The 22,383-nt window shown below is 40.5% G+C and overlaps 1 protein-coding gene across 2 annotated transcripts in view; it reads right to left on the bottom strand.

Moving 5' to 3' along the window:
* Cntnap4 (contactin associated protein family member 4) overlaps nucleotides 1-22,383 on the bottom strand; it is a 287,727-nt gene that overhangs the window by 87,916 nt on the left and 177,428 nt on the right. For both annotated transcript variants that reach the window (XM_063278059.1, NM_001107432.1), the window contains 3 exons: nucleotides 17,368-17,517; nucleotides 9,241-9,412; nucleotides 1,615-1,721 (listed from right to left, as the gene is read on the bottom strand). In XM_063278059.1, coding sequence (XP_063134129.1) covers nucleotides 1,615-1,721; nucleotides 9,241-9,412; nucleotides 17,368-17,517 — 429 coding nt within the window. The remainder of the gene's footprint in view (nucleotides 1-1,614; nucleotides 1,722-9,240; nucleotides 9,413-17,367; nucleotides 17,518-22,383) is intronic.

The following is a 22,383-nucleotide window of genomic DNA, read 5'->3' as shown; positions in this document are numbered from 1 at the left end:
CCAGTCTAGCCTCCGAGCTACGATGCCCCTGCCTTAGCCAGCATAGTGCTGAGATTCCAAGAGATTCTTCTAGAAGACTTCGTCTTTGCTTCTGCACCATGACCAACAGCGTTGCTCTCACCCTGTTTCTCAGAACATTGTGGACACAAACCCTTCAGTTCTGTTTAAGCATCCTTCTCACGGACCCATCCTGTTAATTTTTGAATCGCATTGTGGGACACACGTCAAATGACCTTTCTGTTTCCCATTTAAGGTTCTCCTCAGAGCTGTTTGTGTTTATTGTTACATTCACTTATTAATAACAATAAAATGAGCAGAGTCAATTCCAATGCTTTTAGTAGCTTTCAGATTTAAGTCATTTGTTATAACGGAGATGGTAAATGATATTTTTTTTAAAAAAATGAAGTACACTGTCCTTCAATAGCTGAGTGATATGGTTGAGTAATTTAGCCTCTGGTGACAGGTTAGCTGTGGACTACAAAAATAACATGAGGCTTGCAGCTTAAGTAAATATTTCAGTAGAAAAAAAGGCACAGGGCTTATAATATAGAGAAATATATGTGCTGTGATCTCAGGCTCTGAAACATCCTCATTCTGCCTACTCTCTGTAAACCAACTGGGGAACTTTATTAATATCCCTGAATTATATCTGAGCTAACTAGGCCAATAACAGTACTGACCTAAGAGGAGGATATCAGAACCAAATGAGTTAGCATGCATAAAATACCAAATCTACTTACTTAAAATTTAGTAGGTCCTCAATAAAATTAACTATGGTTACTATAGTAATTGTCTATCCCATTTAACTGCCACCAACCTCATTGAATAGACCTTAAAGGAGACAGGGTTTCTGGGGGTGGTGAGATCATGGGAGTACAGCCTTAATGAAAGATAGGCAATGGGGCTCAGAGTTCTATCACCCTTGGGGCCGTATAAGAACACAGGGAGAAATTGACAGTCTGTGAAGCAGGAAGCAGGGAAGGCAAAGCTTTAAGCTCCCATGAACTTGAACTTCCAGCCACTAAACTATAGGAAACCAGTATATGCTATGCCTAAACCAGCTAGTCTATGGGATTCACTTATCCATGCCTACATGGAATACCACTCTCTCGGATGGTACTGGACAGAGGTGAATCTTCATACTACAGCTCACCCAGCCCAACCATCCAACACTGCTTCTGAAAATATTTTCCTTGCGTGGAATCAACAAATAATCTAGTAACTGATCCTATACTGCTCTTCCAGAAAGCCCCCAGTCAAACGCTGATGAGGTCAGGGAACAGAAAGTGTTCATACAGTCTATTTTGTCATTTAATTTATTTTTATCTTTATCTATTATCCTATTTTATTATTTTGTCCTTACTGATCTTTTGCTTTCTGGAAGCGAAGGACATATGTTTGTCCTTCCCAACTATCTGACCCCTTCTTTTTTTGTTTTATATTATATAAAATTTATGAAATGAGGTGTGAACTATGAACTAGAACCAAATGGGTACTGAAACTGAAACTGTATATCCCAACACAAGGTGACACAAGTCACACAGGCACATACATTAGAGAAGGCAAGACAAAGGGAGCAGAAGGCAGAAGAACAAGCAGGTGTGTGTGGCTTACAGCTGTGACAAGTGGCTCCTGTGTACCCCGTGTTTGTGCAGTTACAATGAAAGGTGCTCCAAGACTGAGAACATTCACCACCATGCTCACAAGAATTGGGCAAACACCTGAAAGAAAGAGAAGAAGCTGTTACTCATGGTAACATCCATCCATACATGCCAAGCAGTGTGGGGCTGTCCTCTGCTGATGAATCTAACTCACAAGAACTGCACTGGTTATTGTAACTAAGAAAAAAGTCGCCCTACTCAACAGCTATCAAGCACAGTAGGTTTACTCACTTGAGGTAGCTCAGTCCCAACATTAAATCATAATACATCCCTCTAATCACAGCCTATGGTTGAGAAGCTTCAACATGAATAATGTATTTTTAAAAATAGAGGATCACGGGAAACCAATAGGGAACCAAAGAAGTGAGCCCAGCACATCACTTGATCTGACACTAGGCTTTGAAAAGTTCTACAGGGTCCTGTACAGGTCAGCAGTCCAAAGACTAAACAATTGTCTTTAATTAAAATATTTCTTTTCAGTTTATATGTATCACTTGACATCAGAGGGATCATTGTGTATATATCGAGAAGAGCATGATGCTAAAATAATAAAAGTGTTCTTTACTGAAGTGCATTGACATACACATCACCTCACATAACTACTTTTTAAGACTTTAATTTATTTTTAATTGTGTGTGTGTGTGTGTGTGTGTGTGTGTGTGTGTGTGTGTGTGTGTGTGTGTGTGTAGATTCATGCACGTGTGAGTGCTGGTGTCTGAGGAGACCAGAAGAGGATGTTGGGTTCCAGGAAGCTGGAGTCTCAGGTGGTTAGTCCTGAGATCGGTGAGTAACCAAACTCTTGTCCTCACCATAAGAAGTTTTCATTCTTAACTGAGAAGCCACTTCTCCTGCCCCAAGAAACCTAGTATGTTTCCTTGTGGCAGACAGAACCTGTATAAAAATCAAAGTGTCCTTCATGTTTATCTTTCAACAAAGGGGCACAGTCAATATTGTCTAAAACAAAGAATACTGTGAGAAATCGGGGAGCTTTCTGCTGAAGCCCGAAACAGCCCTGGTGGACTTAGAAGGTTCTGACATTGGCCTCGGCTTGGATAGATGCTGGCTAAGTTTCTTGTAGGGTATTGCCTCTGGCCAGCCTCTCCTTAGAGCATTTCCACTAGAAAACATTCGACTGTGAATTATTTCTTGGTTGCTTTGAGGAATAAATCTTCCCCAACCTCTGAACAGTTTTCCGATCCAGGAAGGGTTCTGTGCAGGAGGACTACCCCTTTGAGATGCTGGAATAAAAATACCAATGACAGAACCTGTATTCCTTCTCTCTAATAGAAGAACACGAATCTAATTAATTTCCATAAATACTGAATCGCAAACAGATGTGACATAATCACGTTGACAATCAACTGCTAGGAAATAAATCCTCATTAAATTCTTTGGACCTGAAACAAGATGGAAAGACAGAAAATAGTAAGGGGCCCGGAGGAAAGGAAGCTCCTTGTCCTGTAATCTGATGGTTTCTGCTGAACAAGAGTCAAGAAACCTCAACACAACTAATGCAATTAGAATCCCATGCGAAGGGCCAACAAGATGTCTCAAAGATTGACACTTGCTGCCAAGCCTGATGTCCTGGGTCCCCCAAAACCCACACAGTGGAAGAAGAGACTTGACTCTTGCAAGTTGTCTTCTGTCTTCCACACAAGCAACATACGTGTGTGTGTGTGTGTGTGTGTGTGTGTGTGTGTGCGCACACACACAAACATAATCTTAATTTTTAAAAAAATTTCTGTAGCGCTCACTTTTAAAAGTACGTCCCAACACGAAGGACTGAAATGTGCTTCCTTAGAGCCAGAATGAATATACCTTTCAATTTACCTGTATCTACACTCCTCTCTTCCCTGAACTTAAATAACTTACCTGGTTAAAAATAGAATAGAAAAGGAAAGAAAAGAAGAGAAAAGAAAAGAAAAGGGGCCTTATAATTTCACTCACAAAAGGAGATGACTTAAGATAAGAAAAATAAACCAACTTTTGTAGTGTTTTGTTGTGGTTTGGTTTTTTGTTTGTTTTTACATTTTAAAGCTTTGTTGTAAATTACATTCTCAAAGCAACCTTACATAGGGAACTACAGTTATTCTTGTGTGTACATGTGTATGCATGTATAGATCTTTGTAAAGACACCTCTCTCTCTCTCTCTCTCTCTCTCTCTCTCTCTCTCTCTCCCTCTCCCTCTCTCCCTCTCTCTCTCTTTCTCTTTCTCTCAGATTGCACTCATGTCTTAGTCCTGTATTGCCCCCATGTCTCTTTCTCTCCAAATACCAACACTGAGGTCTGAGGGATATACTATTGCTTCTCAATGCTCAATGAACACATGGGCTCTATTTCCCTCTGACTTGTTCCAAGTTCTTTTCAGCAGCATAGTCAAAACTCTAGCTTTACTTACGCGGAGGCTCCTAAGGTGCGGATTCCTCAGGCTACCACTGCTGGCAGTGCTGGGCTATGTCTCCCCATGGTAGCTGACATCACGTTTTTGAAACTCTCTATTAGTGTGGTCCATGTGTGTGATGTGGTGTATGCACGTGGATGGTATGCATTTGTGTGTCTATAGATACACATGCACATGTGTGCAGGTGTATGTGGGGACCAAAGAGTCACATGATGACTTTTCTTGATTGCTCTTCATCTTTCTTTTTGAGAGATAGGATCTCTCATGGAACCAAAGTTCACAACTGGGCTAGACAGCCTGGGCTATAAACTCTAGGGATGAAACTGTCTATGACCCACAGAGGCATGGCATTATGCCTGGCCTTTTACAAATGTTCTGTGGCTCTGAGCTCACGTCCTCAGGCTTGTGAGCCAAACACTTTACAGACTGAGCCATCTCGCCAGCCCTAACATTTTTTGACTGAAAATGTCAGTGATGCCTTTGGTTTAGAGGCACTGTAGGAGAAATTATCTTGACACAGGTAAAGTACTGTGTACAAATGTCATTTGTGAACTTCTAGTTTAGACTTAAACAGCTGATCAGACCATTGATGCCTTTCAGGGTTTAGAATGAATAATATAGTGAGACCAAAGCTCCCAGTGCTCTCATCCATTTTCAATTTGAAAAAAACAATAATAAAAACTACAGAGCCTGCCAGAATGCATTTGTGATGGACTTTCTGCTGCCTCTTTTATCAGAGCTGAAGATGGAACTTGATGTTTTGCTTATATGCCTTTTCCAATGTTAACTAAAAATAGTGTTATTGATTTTTCCCTTGATTAAAAAATAGATGTCCACTGTACACAGAACAAAAAAATACAGGACAAAAGATGAGAGGTCACCTGTAGTCAGTCTCACAATCTAGAAAGTCTCACTGCGAACATGACCTTATATTCACAAATGCAATCTTTATTGTTTTGGCAGAGGGTTGTTGACACAGGGTCTCACTCTAGCTCTAGCTGCTATGTAGACCAGGCTGGCCTGGCACTCACTATGTAGACCAGGCTGGCCTCTAACTTATAGAGATCTAACTGCTTCTGCCTCCCAAGTGCTTATGCCACAACATTCTGCACATGAACACAAGTAATTCCTCTTTGGAATCTTCTTCTGGGGGGAATCCAAAAATAAAGAATGTTTATATACTTCTATACCTAACAAATTCATATATATTTAGTATTCTTATAAGTGTGTAGGAATCCATGAGGCACACTATCCTAACTTGTTTAATTATTAAGCATTTGAACTTATGACACTCTAGGGAGAAAGGAACTTTAAAATGTAGGAGTAGCAATTAGTTCATGATCAAATCAGAAAAGATCAGAGGTGATCTTTCTTTAAACGGTATTAACCGTGTTTTTTAAAAAAAGATTCAATGATTTTGCCTAAAATCAAAAGAAACAAACCTGTCTCTAATTGTCCTGGTGCATGGATTGTTTCTCTTTGACTTTCTTACAGAAGTTAATGGGGTACATTTTTGTGCGCTTCAAACTCGTGAGACGAGGCTTTTCACATTTGTAAATAGAATGTGGAAAACTGAATTGTGAGTCTCCCTAACTTCATTAGATGATAATGTCAGCCAACTTGTAACCTGTGCGATCTGCACTGCATGGCTGAGCTCTTCCTCTCACCAAGGGCTCTAAACGATTGCATTGAACACTGCCCTCTTTGCTAGTCCTTCCAATACAAAGTCAAACAATCCATCAACCCATTTTCCCAGGGGTCTAAATCTTTCTCCTAGACATTTCCATCACCATTTTCATTGCATATGACTTTGAACAAACACATCCATCGACATACCCAAACCCGAAGTGACAGGCAAAATTTCCATTTAGCCAGATTCTCTGTTCAGCACAATTTCAATTCCGAAGGCTTTCATAGGAAGTAATGCTTGGCTGGAATGAGTGATATTGACTTTAGATCTAGAACATTATCCCATTCAAGGGAACTAAACGTTAGCTACCTGTAGGGCTCATAGACTCAGAACAGTAACTAATGAGAGCCTTTTCCTCATAAGACTCAATCACCAAGCTGCTCCCCACAAAGCCACACTTTCTGTGCCACAAGACTTAGAATGATTCTCTTCAAGTGCCATGGAATAAACCCAAATGAGAGCACAGAGAGGATCAATGGGCTTCTCCACAGAGAAGAGGAGAGCAAAAGTAGAGGACTATGGGGAGAAATCCATTCGCTGAGAGGGACAGGATGATCCTAGCTGGAAGATAGCACGGTGGATGCTTAGAGAGAAGGGCCAAGGATTGGCCACTGCCTATTCTCATGGAATGGTGTCAATGGCTAGGATAGTGACCTTTACTCATCTCTTCGTATTTTTAGAGTTGGTTAAAGATTAAAAAAGCAATATTTAGTGTTCCACCATAAAAGTGGCACAGGTCTACTTAACTTAAATATGTATGTGCTTACACCTGTTAGCGGTGTTCCAGCAATGCTTTGATTTCTCCTCCAGATCTCGGGACGGGAACTGTCCTGTCCTACTGATCCTGTCATCCTGACCTTGTCCCTTAGTCATCAGCATCTCTGGCCTTAGGACAATCCTGTTTCATGTCCACAGAAGATGAATAAATCACTTCTAGAAGAGAGCGCATTGAGTGACTGGGTAAGAGGCATGTGCATGTGAAAAAGCATGAAGATGGATGGTTGTGTCACGTGTGAGTATGAGAATGGTATAGATAGAGACATGTTTATGGATACATGGGAATGTGCTCCTGTAAGTCAGTGTGAAAGTCGTGTGAGTATACAGGGAGTGTTCAGTCATGTGACTGAGGATGAGCATACATAGAGGATTTTTAATCCAGCAACAGATCTCTGCTCTGGCAAGAGAACATACTCGAAGACCTTCTAGGTTTGTATCATCCTGCTAGAATGCAGACATGCTCTGGATTGAAGTGCGATCTGACTGAAATACAGATGCACCCTTAATCCCTAACAATGAAAGTAAGGTGAGTTTGCAGAAGAAAGTTAGAAAGTGACGTCTAGTTGAGGAGCAGGCAAAGTGAGGAGCCAGAGAAAGAGTTGACAGAATGAGTGAGAGATAGGATATGGCCAAGTCTCACAAGAAGAACACAGGAAAGAGAGGGGGGAGAGAGAGAGAGAGAGAGAGAGAGAGAGAGGGAGAGAGGGAGAGAGGGAGAGAGGGAGAGAGAGAGAGGAGGGAGGGAGGGAGAGAGGCAAGCAGACAGACAGACAAAGTGGGGGGAGGGATGAAAGATAGCAGTTATACAGGGACAATTTTACAGAAATAGGTTGCAGAGAGAACAAGGTAGACATAGGTGACGACAGAACAAGCCAGAGAATGAGGAGACAGAAGATTAGAACACTGAAACCAAACAAAGCAATTCAGTGAGAAGCTGGATTGAATCAGTCATTTCTGGAGATTAGATTGTACGGAGGCTAAAAGCTTCCAGACCCAGGCCTAGGGACAGTAAGAATATAGAAAGAAACGTTCTGAGCTCAGCCCAAGCCATATATTCATACAACTTGGGTATGGCTTTCATATCATCCTTTCCTCTAAAGAAATAAAAGTGACATTTGTGTGTGTGTGTGTGTGTGTGTGTGTGTGATGAAACATGTAAGACTACATGAATTGAAAGCACATTCATGAAGAATCATGTGTAAGGTAAAATAAATAAATAAATAAATAAATAAATAAATAGGTTGTATTGTATTAAGTTCTGGTCAAATTTCAATGTTTTTATTTATTCTAAATTATAATTTATTAAACCATTAAGTGATCCATTTATTATGTGTGGATAATAAACCACCCATAATGTTATTGTATACCCATAATTCTGTGTGGCCTGGCAGGAATGCAATTCTGACTTTCTGGCTTTGGGGCTGGACTCTTGTTTTCTCAGCCAACCTAAGCTCTCCATGCATTCTTTTCCCTATTTCTCACGCAGCCACTGTCAAGACTTCAGGAGGGCAGATTTAAATATTCATAAGCACTTATGTGCTTAGTTCAGGATCTTGTATATGGATTTAAATCTGCAATTGTGTGATATTACATCAAACTCAGTAATTAAATTTGGCCGCCTTGGTCACAAAGCAAAGCTGGTATGACTCCTTCACAACAGTGGCCCAGGCCTACCTATAGTTTTTAATTATTACTAACTGTGGGTTATTATGTCAGAAGTTGCTCATCCTCTATAATTAACTCTCAAGTCCCACCTTGCCACGTCCCTTGCCTGTGCTCCTACTGAGTTTATGGGGCTATGCTCACACCTTGGTCAATACAATATTCGCAGCATTCCTGGGGGAAGTAATTCTCCTGCTCCTACACAGAAGACACTAATGGGCTTGACGGCAAACATTAGAATAAGCACTGGTCCTGGTCTCCTGCCTGCTGGAAACCCAGCAGTCAAGGTTTCCAAAGCCAGTTTGATAACCTATCACATAGGTCTCTGCTTTACCAGTTCCTAGTAGTCAATTTTCCTGTTTGGGTGGCATAATGTGTTGAGTTTAACGATACAGTTTTGGTACTTGTATGACCACCTAGAACTATAGCAGGGCAGGAGAAATGTCCCAGTGATTAAAATGTTTGCTGTGTAAGCATGATAACCTGAGTTTAGACTCCCATAACCCATATAATGTCTGATGCAACATGGTAGGATGTCAGTAAACCCAGAAATCCTATAGGAGATTGAGAGGTGGAAACAAGAGAGGCCCTGGAAGCTCACAGTTCAGATAGCAAGAGATGCTGTCTAAAACAAGGTGGAAGATGGGAAGAGACTCCCTAGGTTGTCCTCTAACCTATGCATGCATGTCATGACATATGTGTCTGGTCACACTCACAAGCACATATATGTTCATATATTGTATACACACACACACAAGGTTAAATAATAAATAAAAATAAAACCATAACAGCATAAGCTTTGTAGGTGGGTAACATACTTATATCTAATTAACATAGTCACATATATTTATCTATTTTTAATATTACTATTTGAAATATATAAAACAACTGCTAGATTTATTTTTAATATTAATATAATTCATTTCTGATGTAACAGATAGTAGCATGCATAGATAGATAGATGATAGATAGATAGATAGATAGACAGACAGACAGACAAAATTAAAATTTTGAATAGGTCATTGGGGAGACGTGGGGCTGTCTTGTACCTGTCTGAGATGCCACAGGAGTCTATCTGAAGGTCACTGAAGTTGCCAAGGGAGCCCTGCTGGACTGCAAGCAGATCTACCATTTTGTCCTGGATGGAGATGAGTCTCATACATCCTTGAAATCCACCCAGAGGGCTCTTACACCTGGATCCAAAGCTTTTGTCTGGACAACCTGATAGGAGCAAACCAAAGGAAAGCCATAGATCCTTGTACAAGCAAAAGTCAGCATTTGAGATCACAGCAGAATTTATAAAGGAAAATAAATAAAGCACATTTGATTACCCTCGGCATTACAGGAGAGAAATAAGCCCTCTGGATTCATTATTAGTTTCATCTAAATTCATGCGAAGTATTTTCTTTGTTTCCACAGGATGCAAAGGAAGTCTCTAGAGTTGTAATAATTGTGTGCACCATTTTAGCTTGATCTAAATTTAGAAGTGTAGTTATTGGCTTCAAAATCCTAAATGTGAGAACCAGCAGTGTCAAGCATTCTATAACGTAAGTGGGGAACTTGGTCTTTAGATTGAAAAACTCAAAGTATAAACTAGGATAAGTACATACCGAAGACAGGAAAAGATAAATCGATAATAATGAAATGTCTTTGTACTTAAGGCTAACTATCTGAGAAAGGGGATTTATTGATCTGGAATAAAATTACTAACTCTTTATTTGATTAAGTGCTTTATTTCCTTATACACGTAAGAGCCACACATATATTTGACAAATACAAATGGCTAAATGTCAAAAAACATTTCACTGTTTGATTTTATTTATCCTGTGGCTCAGCCAACAATGTTCTCTTTATGCTGATTTTTTTCTAACATTTAAGATTTGTTCTTATTATTTAAATAACAAATATAATATTAACCATTACTGCCTGGACTTAATGATGTTCTAAATGTTTATTCAAGTGAAGTAAATAATTTTATGGAGTATGAGCACATATATTTCCCTTACATATTTTCCATCAATCTTTCTTTGCTGCTACGGCTGCCAGCCACCACTACAATTTCACAGAATTATAAAGGAAGCAGCAACTTCTTAATTCCTCTACACTACTTTTCCACCTGAAAATTTCCATTACAATTCAATTTTTTTCACCAAGGACACGTCTCTTTAATGCTATCTCTTCCTAGCAAAATACATTTACATGGCAAGTAGAGGCCAGTATTATTTTAAAACGATTAGCAGGCTATTTTGATTTTAGTGGAAATTTCAAGGTTTCAAATTTAATATATAAACAAAAGGCGATTACAGGTTTTTGAATAGTGATTTGAGGTAATAGTGATGTATATATTTGCAGTAATTAAAATTGTCCTGGACCATAGTACACTGCTGTATAACTATATCTTCCAACAGAAAAACCTCCCTACCCTGCCAGGATATAAACAATAAGGAAATTACCGGGGAGAGATGATTCTGGTGGAGCTGTCTGGTTGTGAAGATAATTCCAGAAACACAGCTACAGTAATCTATGATCCACACCGCAGTAAGCATTCTGTAATTCAGCTACCTGTGATCCACCTGTGTTTCTGTAAGGAGCCCCAGCAAAACCCATTCATTCATGAGCTACACTTGGAAGGAATAAATTCTTTTGTTCTCTTGTAGGTGTCCTACTCAGAGCCAAGATTCAGAAAGGGCCACACAATATGCATAGTCTTAACAACCTCCTCGCAGATGACCTATTACCCAATTAAGAGTGTCAGAATAAAGAAGAAAGGGTGATAGTTCAAGAACACTTGATAGTTCTCATACACCAGGAATGCAAACGACTTGGCTACTGTCTTCTATTGCTGGTGTTGCCCAACACGTCTCAAACTATTTTAAAATGGGTTAAGTCATGCAGTATGCCTGTGGCAAACAAGATGGGGCAAACTGAATCACAAAGAAAGATAATAAAACCATAAACAAAACCAAAAGTCAGATCGTGGGTACTTCATGTTCCTGGATACAATACTCAATAATCAAGAAATTCCAATAACAAAGGCTTAGATCAGGTCTCTGAAGGCAACCAGGGGTTAATATAATGCAATACCAAGAAGAAGTTGAAAACTGAATCTATTCAAGATGAAAATACTAAAGTAGGAAGACTCCTGGAGAATTTTCAATGCTGACTTGATGGATGGATCCATTACAAGAGGCAGTCATCACGTTAAATACCTCCAGAGATGATACATACATTACCACTGTATGCTGCTGTTTCAGAAGCCAGATGCCATTTCATGGTGGTGTGGCCAGGTCCTTGGATACCTGATGCTTGCTTTAAACCGGGAACTTGAATGTGAGTATTCTCTACCTCAGCCAGCATCTCCAGCTTGTGATGCATGCTGTGCTACCCATCAAAAAGATCGCATAAGAGAATTTACAGAAATTAGACACTCAACTATCCTCTATGCGGAGAACCAAGATTTTTAGTGTATGGCTTCTAAATGACCAAAGCTGAGGGGATCCCACAGTATGCTCTGATTTTTTTTGAAATGCACTCATTTGAAAGAAGAAAGGTTAAGAGAAAAGAGCGTGAGGTGATGGATAAATAGTGGCTGTTTTGTCTGGCATATGGAGTTCTGGTCTTTGAGAAGTAGCCTTCCATCCTGACAGCCAATGGGACAGGCTCTCTGAAGACTGCAGAGTAGAGACAGAAGCCAGGCTGTTGGGGCAGAGGAACTTTTGACATTAGAGTGTGCCAGCTACTTTAGTATGACTGGATTCAGTCACCATCTCTTTGAAGTTGGAGTTGAATTTGGAGAAAAGCAAAGGAGAGAGTTCATGGGAAGTTTCTCAGAATATGGGGAATTTTTTTTTTTAATCTTGAATCCAAACTGGCAAAGAATTCACCACCTCAAATCTGTTCTATCTAGATAAAATTAAAGCTCCAGTAATTGAGGGTCCCCTGTTCATGTAAACAAAGAGTTTTCAGTGGTGACCAATAGTGACATGATGTTCAGGTGGGACACATAACTTTCGGAGAGAAATTTCAAACATGGGCTTATTCCACTGCCAGTGACAGCCTAACAATCAATCCAGTGGTGTACCTTAGGGACCCCTACTTCATCCCTTCACCAAACATACCCTTGCCAATAATCCTGATGGTTCCCAGGAAAGATGTGATACCCACATGGAACCCACTGCCTCAAATGTTCTTGGGACACAGAATTCCCAGTCCCTAAAACCTAAGAAGACTGTTACGTGGACTGAACTTATCAATCAGGCTCTGAAAGCATGAAGCTAAATCCTAAAAATGCTGGGGTAGTCAAGACCCTGCAGAGCATATACTAAAGGGACTGGTGTTGGGGTTTTAACGAGGAAGCTCTACAGCATATATTTTAGGCATAGCATAGATGGTTTACACTTATAAAAACAGGCAAATAAAAACATACTGTAAATCAGGTAGTGGTCATCTACCTAGACAGTCTTAGAGAGATAAGCATGCATGATAAAGATTTTAACACTAAAATACACATGAAAAGATGTGGATTTCCTTACTGTTATTAGAGTGATTGGGAGAGGGCTCTATGGGTAAGAGTATTTATACAACAATGAAGAAGTGAGTTTGAGTCCCCAGCAGCCAAATAGAAAGCTAGGCATGACCAAGATTACATGGCATCATCGGAGCCCAATTCTCCCACCAAAGCAAACACGGAATATCCAAACACACCAGAAAAGCAAGATCTAGTTTCAAAATCATATTTGATCATGATGCTGGAGGACTTCAAGAAAAACGTGAAGAACTCCCTTAGAGAACAAGTAGTAGCCTACAGAGAGGAATCGAAAAATCCCTAAAAGAATTCCAGGAAAACATAAATAAACAAGTAGAAGCCCATAGAGAAGAGTCACAAAAATCCCTGAAAGAATTCCAGGAAAACACAGTCAAACAGTTGAAGGAATTAAAAATGGAAATAGAAGCAATCAAGAAAGAACACATGGAAACAACCCTGGATATAGAAAACCAAAAGATAGATACGAGCTGTAGATACGAGCTTCACCAACAGAATACAAGAGATGGAAGAGAGAATCTCAGGAGCAGAAGATTCCATAGAAATCATCGACTCAACTGTCAAAGATAATGTAAAGCGGAAAAAGCTACTGGTCCAAAACATACAGGAAATCCAGGACTCAATGAGAAGATCAAACCTAAGGATAATAGGTATAGAAGAGAGTGAAGACTCCCAGCTCAAAGGACCAGTAAATATCTTCAACAAAATCATAGAAGAAAACTTCCCTAACCTAAAGAAAGAGATACCCATAAGCATACAAGAAGCCTACAGAACTCCAAATAGATTGGACCAGAAAAGAAACACCTCCCGTCACATAATAGTCAAAGCACCAAACGCACAAAATAAAGAAAGAATATTAAAAGCAGTAAGGGAAAAAGGTCAAGTAACATATACAGGCAGACCTATCAGAATCACACCAGACTTTTCGCCAGAAACTATGAAAGCCAGAAGATCCTGGACAGATGTCATACAGACCCTAAGAGAACACAAATGCCAGCCCAGGTTACTGTATCCTGCAAAACGCTCAATTAACATAGATGGAGAAACCAAGATATTCCATGACAAAACCAAATTTACACAATATCTTTCTACAAATCCAGCACTACAAAGGATAATAAATGGTAAAGCCCAACATAAGGAGGCAAGCTATACCCTAGAAGAAGCAAGAAACTAATCGTCTTGGCAACAAAACAAAGAAAAGAAAAGCACACAAACATAACCTCATATCCAAATATGAATATAACAGGAAGCAATAATCACTATTCCTTAATATCTCTCAACATCAATGGCCTCAACTCCCCAATAAAAAGACATAGATTAACAAACTGGATACGCAACGAGGACCCTGCATTCTGCTGCCTACAGGAAACACACCTCAGAGACAAAGACAGACACTACCTCAGAGTGAAAGGCTGGAAAACAACTTTCCAAGCAAATGGTCGGAAGAAGCAAGCTGGAGTAGCCATTCTAATATCAAATAAAATCAATTTTCAACTAAAAGTCATCAAAAAAGATAAGGAAGGACACTTCATATTCATCAAAGGAAAAATCCACCAAAATGAACTCTCAATCCTAAATATCTATGCCCCAAATACAAGGGCACCTACATACATGAAAGAAACCTTACTAAAGCTCAAAACACACACTGCACCTCACACAATAATAGTAGGAGATTTCAACACCCCACTCTCATCAATGGACAGATCATGGAAACAGAAATTAAACAGAGACGTAGACAGACTAAGAGAAGTTGTGAGCCAAATGGACTTAACGGATATTTATAGAACATTCTATCCTAAAGCAAAAGGATATACCTTCTTCTCAGCTCCTCATGGTACTTTCTCCAAAATTGAAAAAAAAAAGAAAAAGAAAGCTAGGCATGACAGTCCACACCCCTTTGACCAAGCAATAGAAAGGTAGAGCTAGGAGGATCACTCGAGGTTACTGGATGACAACCTCTCTCCAGGTTAATGAGAGACCAGATGATAAGTCGGTTGCCTGGCATCCTTCTTTGGATTCCACACGTATACCAATGGATACATGTCTCTGTATACACACACACACAAACACCCATGCATACACACATATCCACATACATACACATTATACTCATTCACATACACACACAAGCACACAATCACACACACATATACTCACTGTCATATACACACATGCACACACATTCACATGCACATACACAAAGTCACACAGATAAGCACACACTCACATACACACACATGCACATGCCCATACACACACATTCACACACACACATATACTCACTCACATACACACAAGCATACACACTCACACACACATATACTCACTGTCATATACACACATGCACACACACATGCACATACACAAACTCACAGATAAGCACACACTCACACTCACATAATACACATGCGCATGCCCATACACACACACTCACACACACATATACTCACTCACATACACACAAGCATACACACTCACATACACATATACTCACATAAGCACACACACACATAAACATAAACACTCACATACACATACATGCACACACACTTGTTTATGAGTATGTGTATCACATTCAGACATGCATATGCACAACTATACGAAAAGTCACTGATAGGCCTTGAAATTTCTATACGTTCTGAAAGAGAAGAAAAACTAGGCACGGAAGTGCACAGCGAAGATCTCGGCAACCTTGCAATGCCATCATAAATTTTGGTGAATCCAAACCATTCTAGAAGAGTATAGAGTACGACATGTGTATCATAATAAACAAAAATTACAGCACACATATACTTCACTCTAAAATATTATGGTGTGAATAAACACAATGGTGAGCGAAGATGCATAAAATAGCCAAGGATTACTAAATTTGAGCATAAAGGACATAAAATGCTGTAAGAAAGACAATTCCATTTTCAAGATTTATTAACAGTTTTACCCAAGTTTCTAGCTTTATTCTGTATCCTTTAACAATATGCTTTGTACTGGGGTTTTTTTTTTTCATATCTCTTTCGCTGTTCTAAATATTTTCCTTTGGATGAAAAGCTCTGGGTTCAATTTTACTATATACCTTACTACTGATTAAAAGTCGATATATTCCTATAGGTTACCACAAAAGCCATCATGTTTTGTAAGGCAGTTTAGTCCAGAAATGAACAAATCTCACTCTGAAAAGCATATATATCACTTAAAATTACAGCCTCTGGCTGCCTTTGCAGTGGTGGATTACACAGGTTTTGTTTCACGAAGACTTCATTTTTAATAATATGTACATGTGTGTTTCTGTGTGGGTGTGGACACCTGAGTGCAGGTACCCGCAGGAGTCAGAGGAGGATGCTGGATCCCAGGAAGCTGGAGTTGCAGGTGGGAGTGAGCCACCTTCCGGGTGCTGGGAACTGACTCAGGTCCTCTGTGAGGGCAGCAAACACTCTTAACCACTGAGCCACCTCACCAGCCCCTTGGTCCTGTTTACCTTGATTCACTTCGTTTTGTTTTGTTCTCTAATTTGTATTTGAGCAAATTGGTGAACTAGTGTGTGTCTTTATGACGATTCTTTGAAAATGATTTGTGTTTTACTGGTAACCCATCAAGATTGAAAATCATTCTCCATATCAAAGAAATGATTCTAGAATCAGTTGTTATTTTTAAGGTTCATTTCGTTTTTAAGTGTGTGTGCATGAGTGCAAATGTGTGTGCGAGCGAGCGTGCATGTGTGTGTGTATCAAAGTCTGAAGGCATCAGAATCCCAGGAACTGGAGCTACAGGCAGTTGTGAGCTGCTTGGTGATGGTTCTGAGAGCCAAGCCCTGATACGCTAGACAAGCACTATGAACTCACCAGTGTATCTCCCTAGCACCAGAGGCCACTATTAAACTGTAGTCAAGCAATAGCCAGACAGCAGTCATATAGGAACAAAGCACTAGGACCTAGTTAAGTCTGTCTACTGAACTGCACTCCTTCTATCAGAGTCTATTGTGTTCATTTCAGTTGTGAAACCTCGTTCTTGTGCCACTAATCTGCTTCCGTAAGCTTTTATTCCAATCAACCATCCACAAGATGATTAAGCACTTCATCTGTTCCTATTCCCTAAGGAAAAGGCTGATGCCGAAGGGCCGGTGTCCTGGTTTTATCAGATGTACCAGGATATTTGTTTTTCTTCAGCAAAGAGACTGAGTTGCTATGACTAATTATGTTAAATTATTTGTCCAGTGGCATAATACTGCTTCTGCACTGGGCAGAGAGGAAGCAGCCGAAGTGTTCTATGGGAGTTAGGAGTCAGATCAGGAAGAGGAAAAAAAAAACCCACCACACCACAAAGAAATCAACCCATCAAATCAGAAGACGATGTGTAAGGGCCATTTAACACTAGGAGAATCTAACAAGGCTTGAAGATAAGAACTGAAGAAAGTGACCTACTTAAAATAAATCTCATTATAGAAACAGTAAGCATAAGGAAGTCTGCCTTGTAGGAATTCATTTTAGGTCACAATTTGTCATTTTGATCCACTCGACATTTTCATGTTTAAAGAGAGTTAAAAATTAGTCCCGAGGGTTAGCACTGCTTAAAGCATGAGCGATATCATCTCCAAGACAGAGAAGCAGGAGCAACCTCAGCCTGTGATTCCCTTGCTTACCTCCAAAATAAAAGATGCCTCCCGAATTAACCTGCTCAGGCCCCAACCAAGGAGAAGCAGGGCTGATGTGGCCATCCACAACCACAGTCAGGTGATTCCTCTTAGCAGACAAGGAGACAGAATGCCACTGACCATCATCTAAGCCAGCACCTGGGGAGAGGAGGCAGAGGAACAGCTCTCAACAATAAACACAAAGCAGCCGCTTATGAACAGCATTAGACACTAGGCTGAATCCTATGTGGGCATCTGATGCAGTGCCTTACCTGAGGGATACATAATAAGACACCCATCCATGCCTGCAAGCCCATACATTCTGTGGCTTTCTCTGCATGTACATACGTAACTATGATAAAGTACAACTTACACACTAGGCACAGTCAACCAGAAGTAACTCAGACAAGAATAGAAAAATAGACTGTAGGCATCGTTTAAGCTCTGTGAACAGCTTACTTCTGGTAGTTTCCATTTAATATTTTCAGACCATACTTGACCACGGTTGCTGGAGCTGTGGAGAGTAAAACCTCAGATAAGGGAATGCCATTTAAATTGCGCCTGTACCAAGTGGGAAGGATGGGCCTATAATCCTACCATCCGGGAGGGTGGATAATACAGGAAGATTAGGAGTTGGAAGGCAGCCTCGGCCAGTAGTAAGCTGAGGGAGAAAGGGGAAAATAAGTGTGTGTGTGTGTGTGTGAGAGAGAGAGAGAGAGAGAGAGAGAGAGAGAGAGAGAGAGAAGAGGAGAGAGAGAAGAGGAGAGAAGAGAAGAGGAGAGAAGAGGAGAGAAGAGAAGAGGAGAGAAGAGGAGAGGAGAGGAGAGGAGAGGAGAGAAGAGAAGAGAAGAGAAGAGAAGAGAAGAGAAGAGAAGAGAAGAGAAGAGAAGAGAAGAGAAGAGAAGAGAAGAGGTAGATCACCTTATTAGGATAATATTAACCAAATTTAAAATCTCTTCAAAGTAGAGCCCATGTACATATAGTTAAATGTACTAAATGGGTTGTTGGGATTTTGTTTGTTTGTTTGTTTGTTTGTTTGTTTGTTGTAAGAGCACATGTTGTTGGGAGGAGAAACTGGTTGTTGAGATAAGGGAAGGAAGGAATGGGTGGTAAATTTGATCAAAATGCATTTTCTGCCTATATAAAATTACTGAACACTGAAGATTAAAACAATACATTGTATACTAGATGTCTTTTGAAAGAGACCCACATACATTAAACATAAGGTTGTATGCATAGCTTCTACCTAAGATTGCTGGAGAAAACATTCATGACAAGAGGCTCCCAGGAATACTTTCCCTCTAGGATTACCCAACACTGCTTGATTCAAATCCACAGGCATTTAAGGACTATGAGTGTCAAATAATTTAGATCTCTCTCTGTCTCCGTCTCTGTCTCTGTCTCTGTCTCTCTCTCTCTCTCTCTCACTCTCTCTCACACTATCTCACTCACTCCACTCTTTGTGCATAATAGACACAATTCCAATTAGACTCACAATTTTATATAAATTTAATGTTGCTATAATAAAAGCAAGGAGTTTCCACTAAAACGGTCTCCAGTTCTTCCTAAGGCAACACTCATGCCATTGTTCCTCCTCTCAAAGGCAATTACAACTACAATGGCCATGTCCAAGGCCAAATGAGAATAGGGACGCTGACTCTGTGGTGGATTTGCCAGCACTCTTACAGCCAGAGAGCATCTTCCAGTCAGTAAACAAAAGTTCTATCACCCTACAAAGCCCAAGGAGACATTGAAATTGCTTTATTATACTGAGTGTGGTTCCCTCACAGTTACAGTTTGAAAATGCACCAAAACTCTATCTTAAATTGGTCACATTGTTCTGTCATGGATATACTAAAAGGGACACAAATCTTACTTGGGGTTGAAAGCATAGTATTAAATCATCCAAGAAAGGAATATTTTTTAGGACCTAACTCAGACACAGACATAAAGAAGGCAGGATAGATACTCACAGTTAGACCAATTTCTCAGAAGGCATCTACTTAAAAGACATAATAGTTATATAACCCATGACTGAGTAAGATTGAAATAAACTCATCAAATGTCTCCAATTCAGCAGAATTCCTCTAGGAGGCAGAATGCAGACAACCCCTTACATACTTAATCCACAAGAGCATGTGCTTCTAGGTGTCCTCTAAGTCCCCATGTGTCCTCTAACCTGTCCCCAAAGCGTAGATGTGTCCTCCATGCATAACTCCAATGTTTTTCCTTAAGTTTTCTTTTCTTCTTAGCCAAACGACTATGATGCTGAAGTTTCCATTTTCCAATTTATTCTACAATGATTGTGAAGGAATAAGTAAGTGTGCCTATGCCTGCGCCTGCGCCTACGTCTGTGTGAGAGCAATCAGATACATGCCAACACCATGCTCATGGAGATCAGAAATCTCTAGCACCAGTCCTCCCCCTCTACCTGTCTGAAACTCTCTTGTTCTGCACTGTGGCATATGGTGGGCTAGCTGGCTTGCTAACTACCAGGATTTTTCCCATCTCGGCTTCCAGTATTGCCACAGGAACATTAGACTTAGAGAGACATATACTGCCAGGTCTGGCTTTACAAAGTAGACTCGGGGGTTCAGACTTGAGTTCTCACTCTTGCCCCCCAAGTGCTCGATCCACTGAATAATCTCCCCAGCCTTGACTTTGTTTTCTCCTTTGGCTACAGAGTTGATGTATAACCCAAGCTGATTTCAAAATTGTAGTCATGGATTTTGTCTCAGCCTCCCAAGTGCTGGAATCCAAGGTATGTGTCACCTTATCTGGACTACAGTGATACTTTTATAACACATGATGAAACGAACTACTATATAATCAAATCACATGTAAATACAGGCGTACGGACTGAAGAGATGGCTGGCGGTTCAGGCATTGCCTGCTCTTCCTGAGGACCAGGGTTTGAATCCCAGCAGCTACATGTCATTTCACTATCATCTGTAACTCATGCCCCTGGAGATCTGATGCTCTCTTCTGACTTTCAGGTACAAAGTGTACGGTCACACATGTGGGCAAAACATCCATACCCAGAAAATAAAACTGGAATTGAAATATTAAAAAAAATGTCTATTAAGTGTGTCTTTACACTTTAAAGGGATATCTTTGTGTTACAACTGTTTCTAAAAGCTCTATGTCTCTTTTCATACTCGCGGATGCATATAAGTTCTGCAGAGAGCCAGTGCTGGTCCAAAGAGCATGGTTTCTGTGACGGTGCCCTGGGCATGTGCTAATTGGGCACAGTACAGAATTAAACCAAAGGCTTGGGGAGGCCTTTGGAATCCTACTTTCCACACCAAAGCCAAGTTAGATTATGAACAAAGGATTGGCAGGACTGCCCGCTCTGCAATTTGGCATGGTGAAACACATCCATTCGACAAGCCAGCAGGTCATGAACTGGGGCCATACTTTCAGAGAACCCTTTAGAAAGCTGAAATGTTGTGTTAGCAGATATCATTTACATGTGGAGACTTATCGCCTGTCACTGAGATAGATTGCTCAAGTTAAAACATGATCCCTGACATACCCCAACTAGCCTTACCCAGGAAATCAGATCCTCTTTTCACTTTTCTGTCTCTCAGATGGATGAGAAGGGTCCCCTTCCTTTAAAGGAGGAAGGGAAGCAATCGTGCAATTTGTACTTTTTCCTTTATTGGGTATATTACATAACTCAATTATTCTATCGTTACTTTATTAGTGTTTTTTTTACAACTGTGGCAGAATAGTAAAGAAAGGAAAGGTTTAAAAGGCTAGAATAATGGCTTAGTGGTTGATAATGTTTGCTGCCCTTCTGGAGCACCGGAGTTCAATTCCCAGCACCTGAACTTAGCAATTCACAACCTACTGTATCTCCTTGTAACTCCAGAGGTCCTGATACCCTCCTCTGGCCTCTATGAATACCTACCTTCACACACACACACACACACACACACACACACACACACACACACACACACACACACACACTCAGTGTGTAGCTTAGATTATTCCCATTCTAATAACGGGGGGTGGAGGGGTGGAATGGGGAACAGAAAGAGATCAGACCCAAAATAGGGCAGGGCTATAACCCTCAGTGGCCCACACACAGTATCCTACTTCCTCCCATCATGCCTCCAGTGTCAAAGTTTCCACAATCTCAAAACATCACTCATAGCTGCCGAACAAGAGTCCTAAGCCCCAAGCCATGGAGGTGGGGTGATATCTCACATTCGACCCACAACAACCACCACTCATAATTCCTGTTCCGTCCTGGGAATCAAGGTCAGAGCCCAGAGGAGGCAGACGACCCATCACCGAGCTATACCCCAGCCTCCATTCATTATAATCTAGAGAGTGATTGTACTGTTGGTATATTAATAGAGTAATGGTTTCGATAATGTTATCAAGCGATTGTTCACAAGTATTTGGTATGTGGTATTGTTTACTTTACACCACAGTGGCTATTACTCTCACGTTAAGTGTGTAGACAATGAATCCAGGTCAGAGTAAACAATGGCCCCAGGTGCTACCAAGCCAGTAAGTGACAAAACCAAGCTGAAGCCCACACCTGACTCTGAAACCCACAGTTTACTCTGCCTGTAAGTCAGGCACCCTCACTATTGTTCTTTGAGTTAAACAACTTTGAGAAGGATAAGAACTAGACTGACAACACAACATGTCACCATCAGGAAACTGAGCTTTGAGAAGCTGACTGGCATACAGGAGCAGGAGAAGGACCTGACGCTGTCCTGTGGAACATAAGTAAATTCCCAGAATGCCAACATCAGCCACTATGTTACAGTTAGATCATGAGAAGAAACCAAGACTAGGTCTAGGTTGCCTCTAGGTGGTACGTGCCTGTGATCTCAGCATTTGGAAGGAAGAGACAAGGAAAGGATTATAAGTTCAAGCCCAACCCTGTCTACAGAGTACATTCCAGTCCAGCTTGTAAGACCCTTTCTCAAAACATCAAAAAGACAGACAAACAAAAACACCACTATTACAAAATCTTGGATGTTCACAGATCAAATTAAAGAA

The sequence above is a fragment of the Rattus norvegicus genome, chromosome 19 (genome assembly GCF_036323735.1).
Source record: "Rattus norvegicus strain BN/NHsdMcwi chromosome 19, GRCr8, whole genome shotgun sequence".
NCBI classification, from domain to species: Eukaryota; Metazoa; Chordata; class Mammalia; order Rodentia; family Muridae; genus Rattus; species Rattus norvegicus.
The sequence above is the reverse complement of the archived record's forward strand: the minus strand, read 5'-3'. Positions and strand labels throughout refer to the sequence as shown.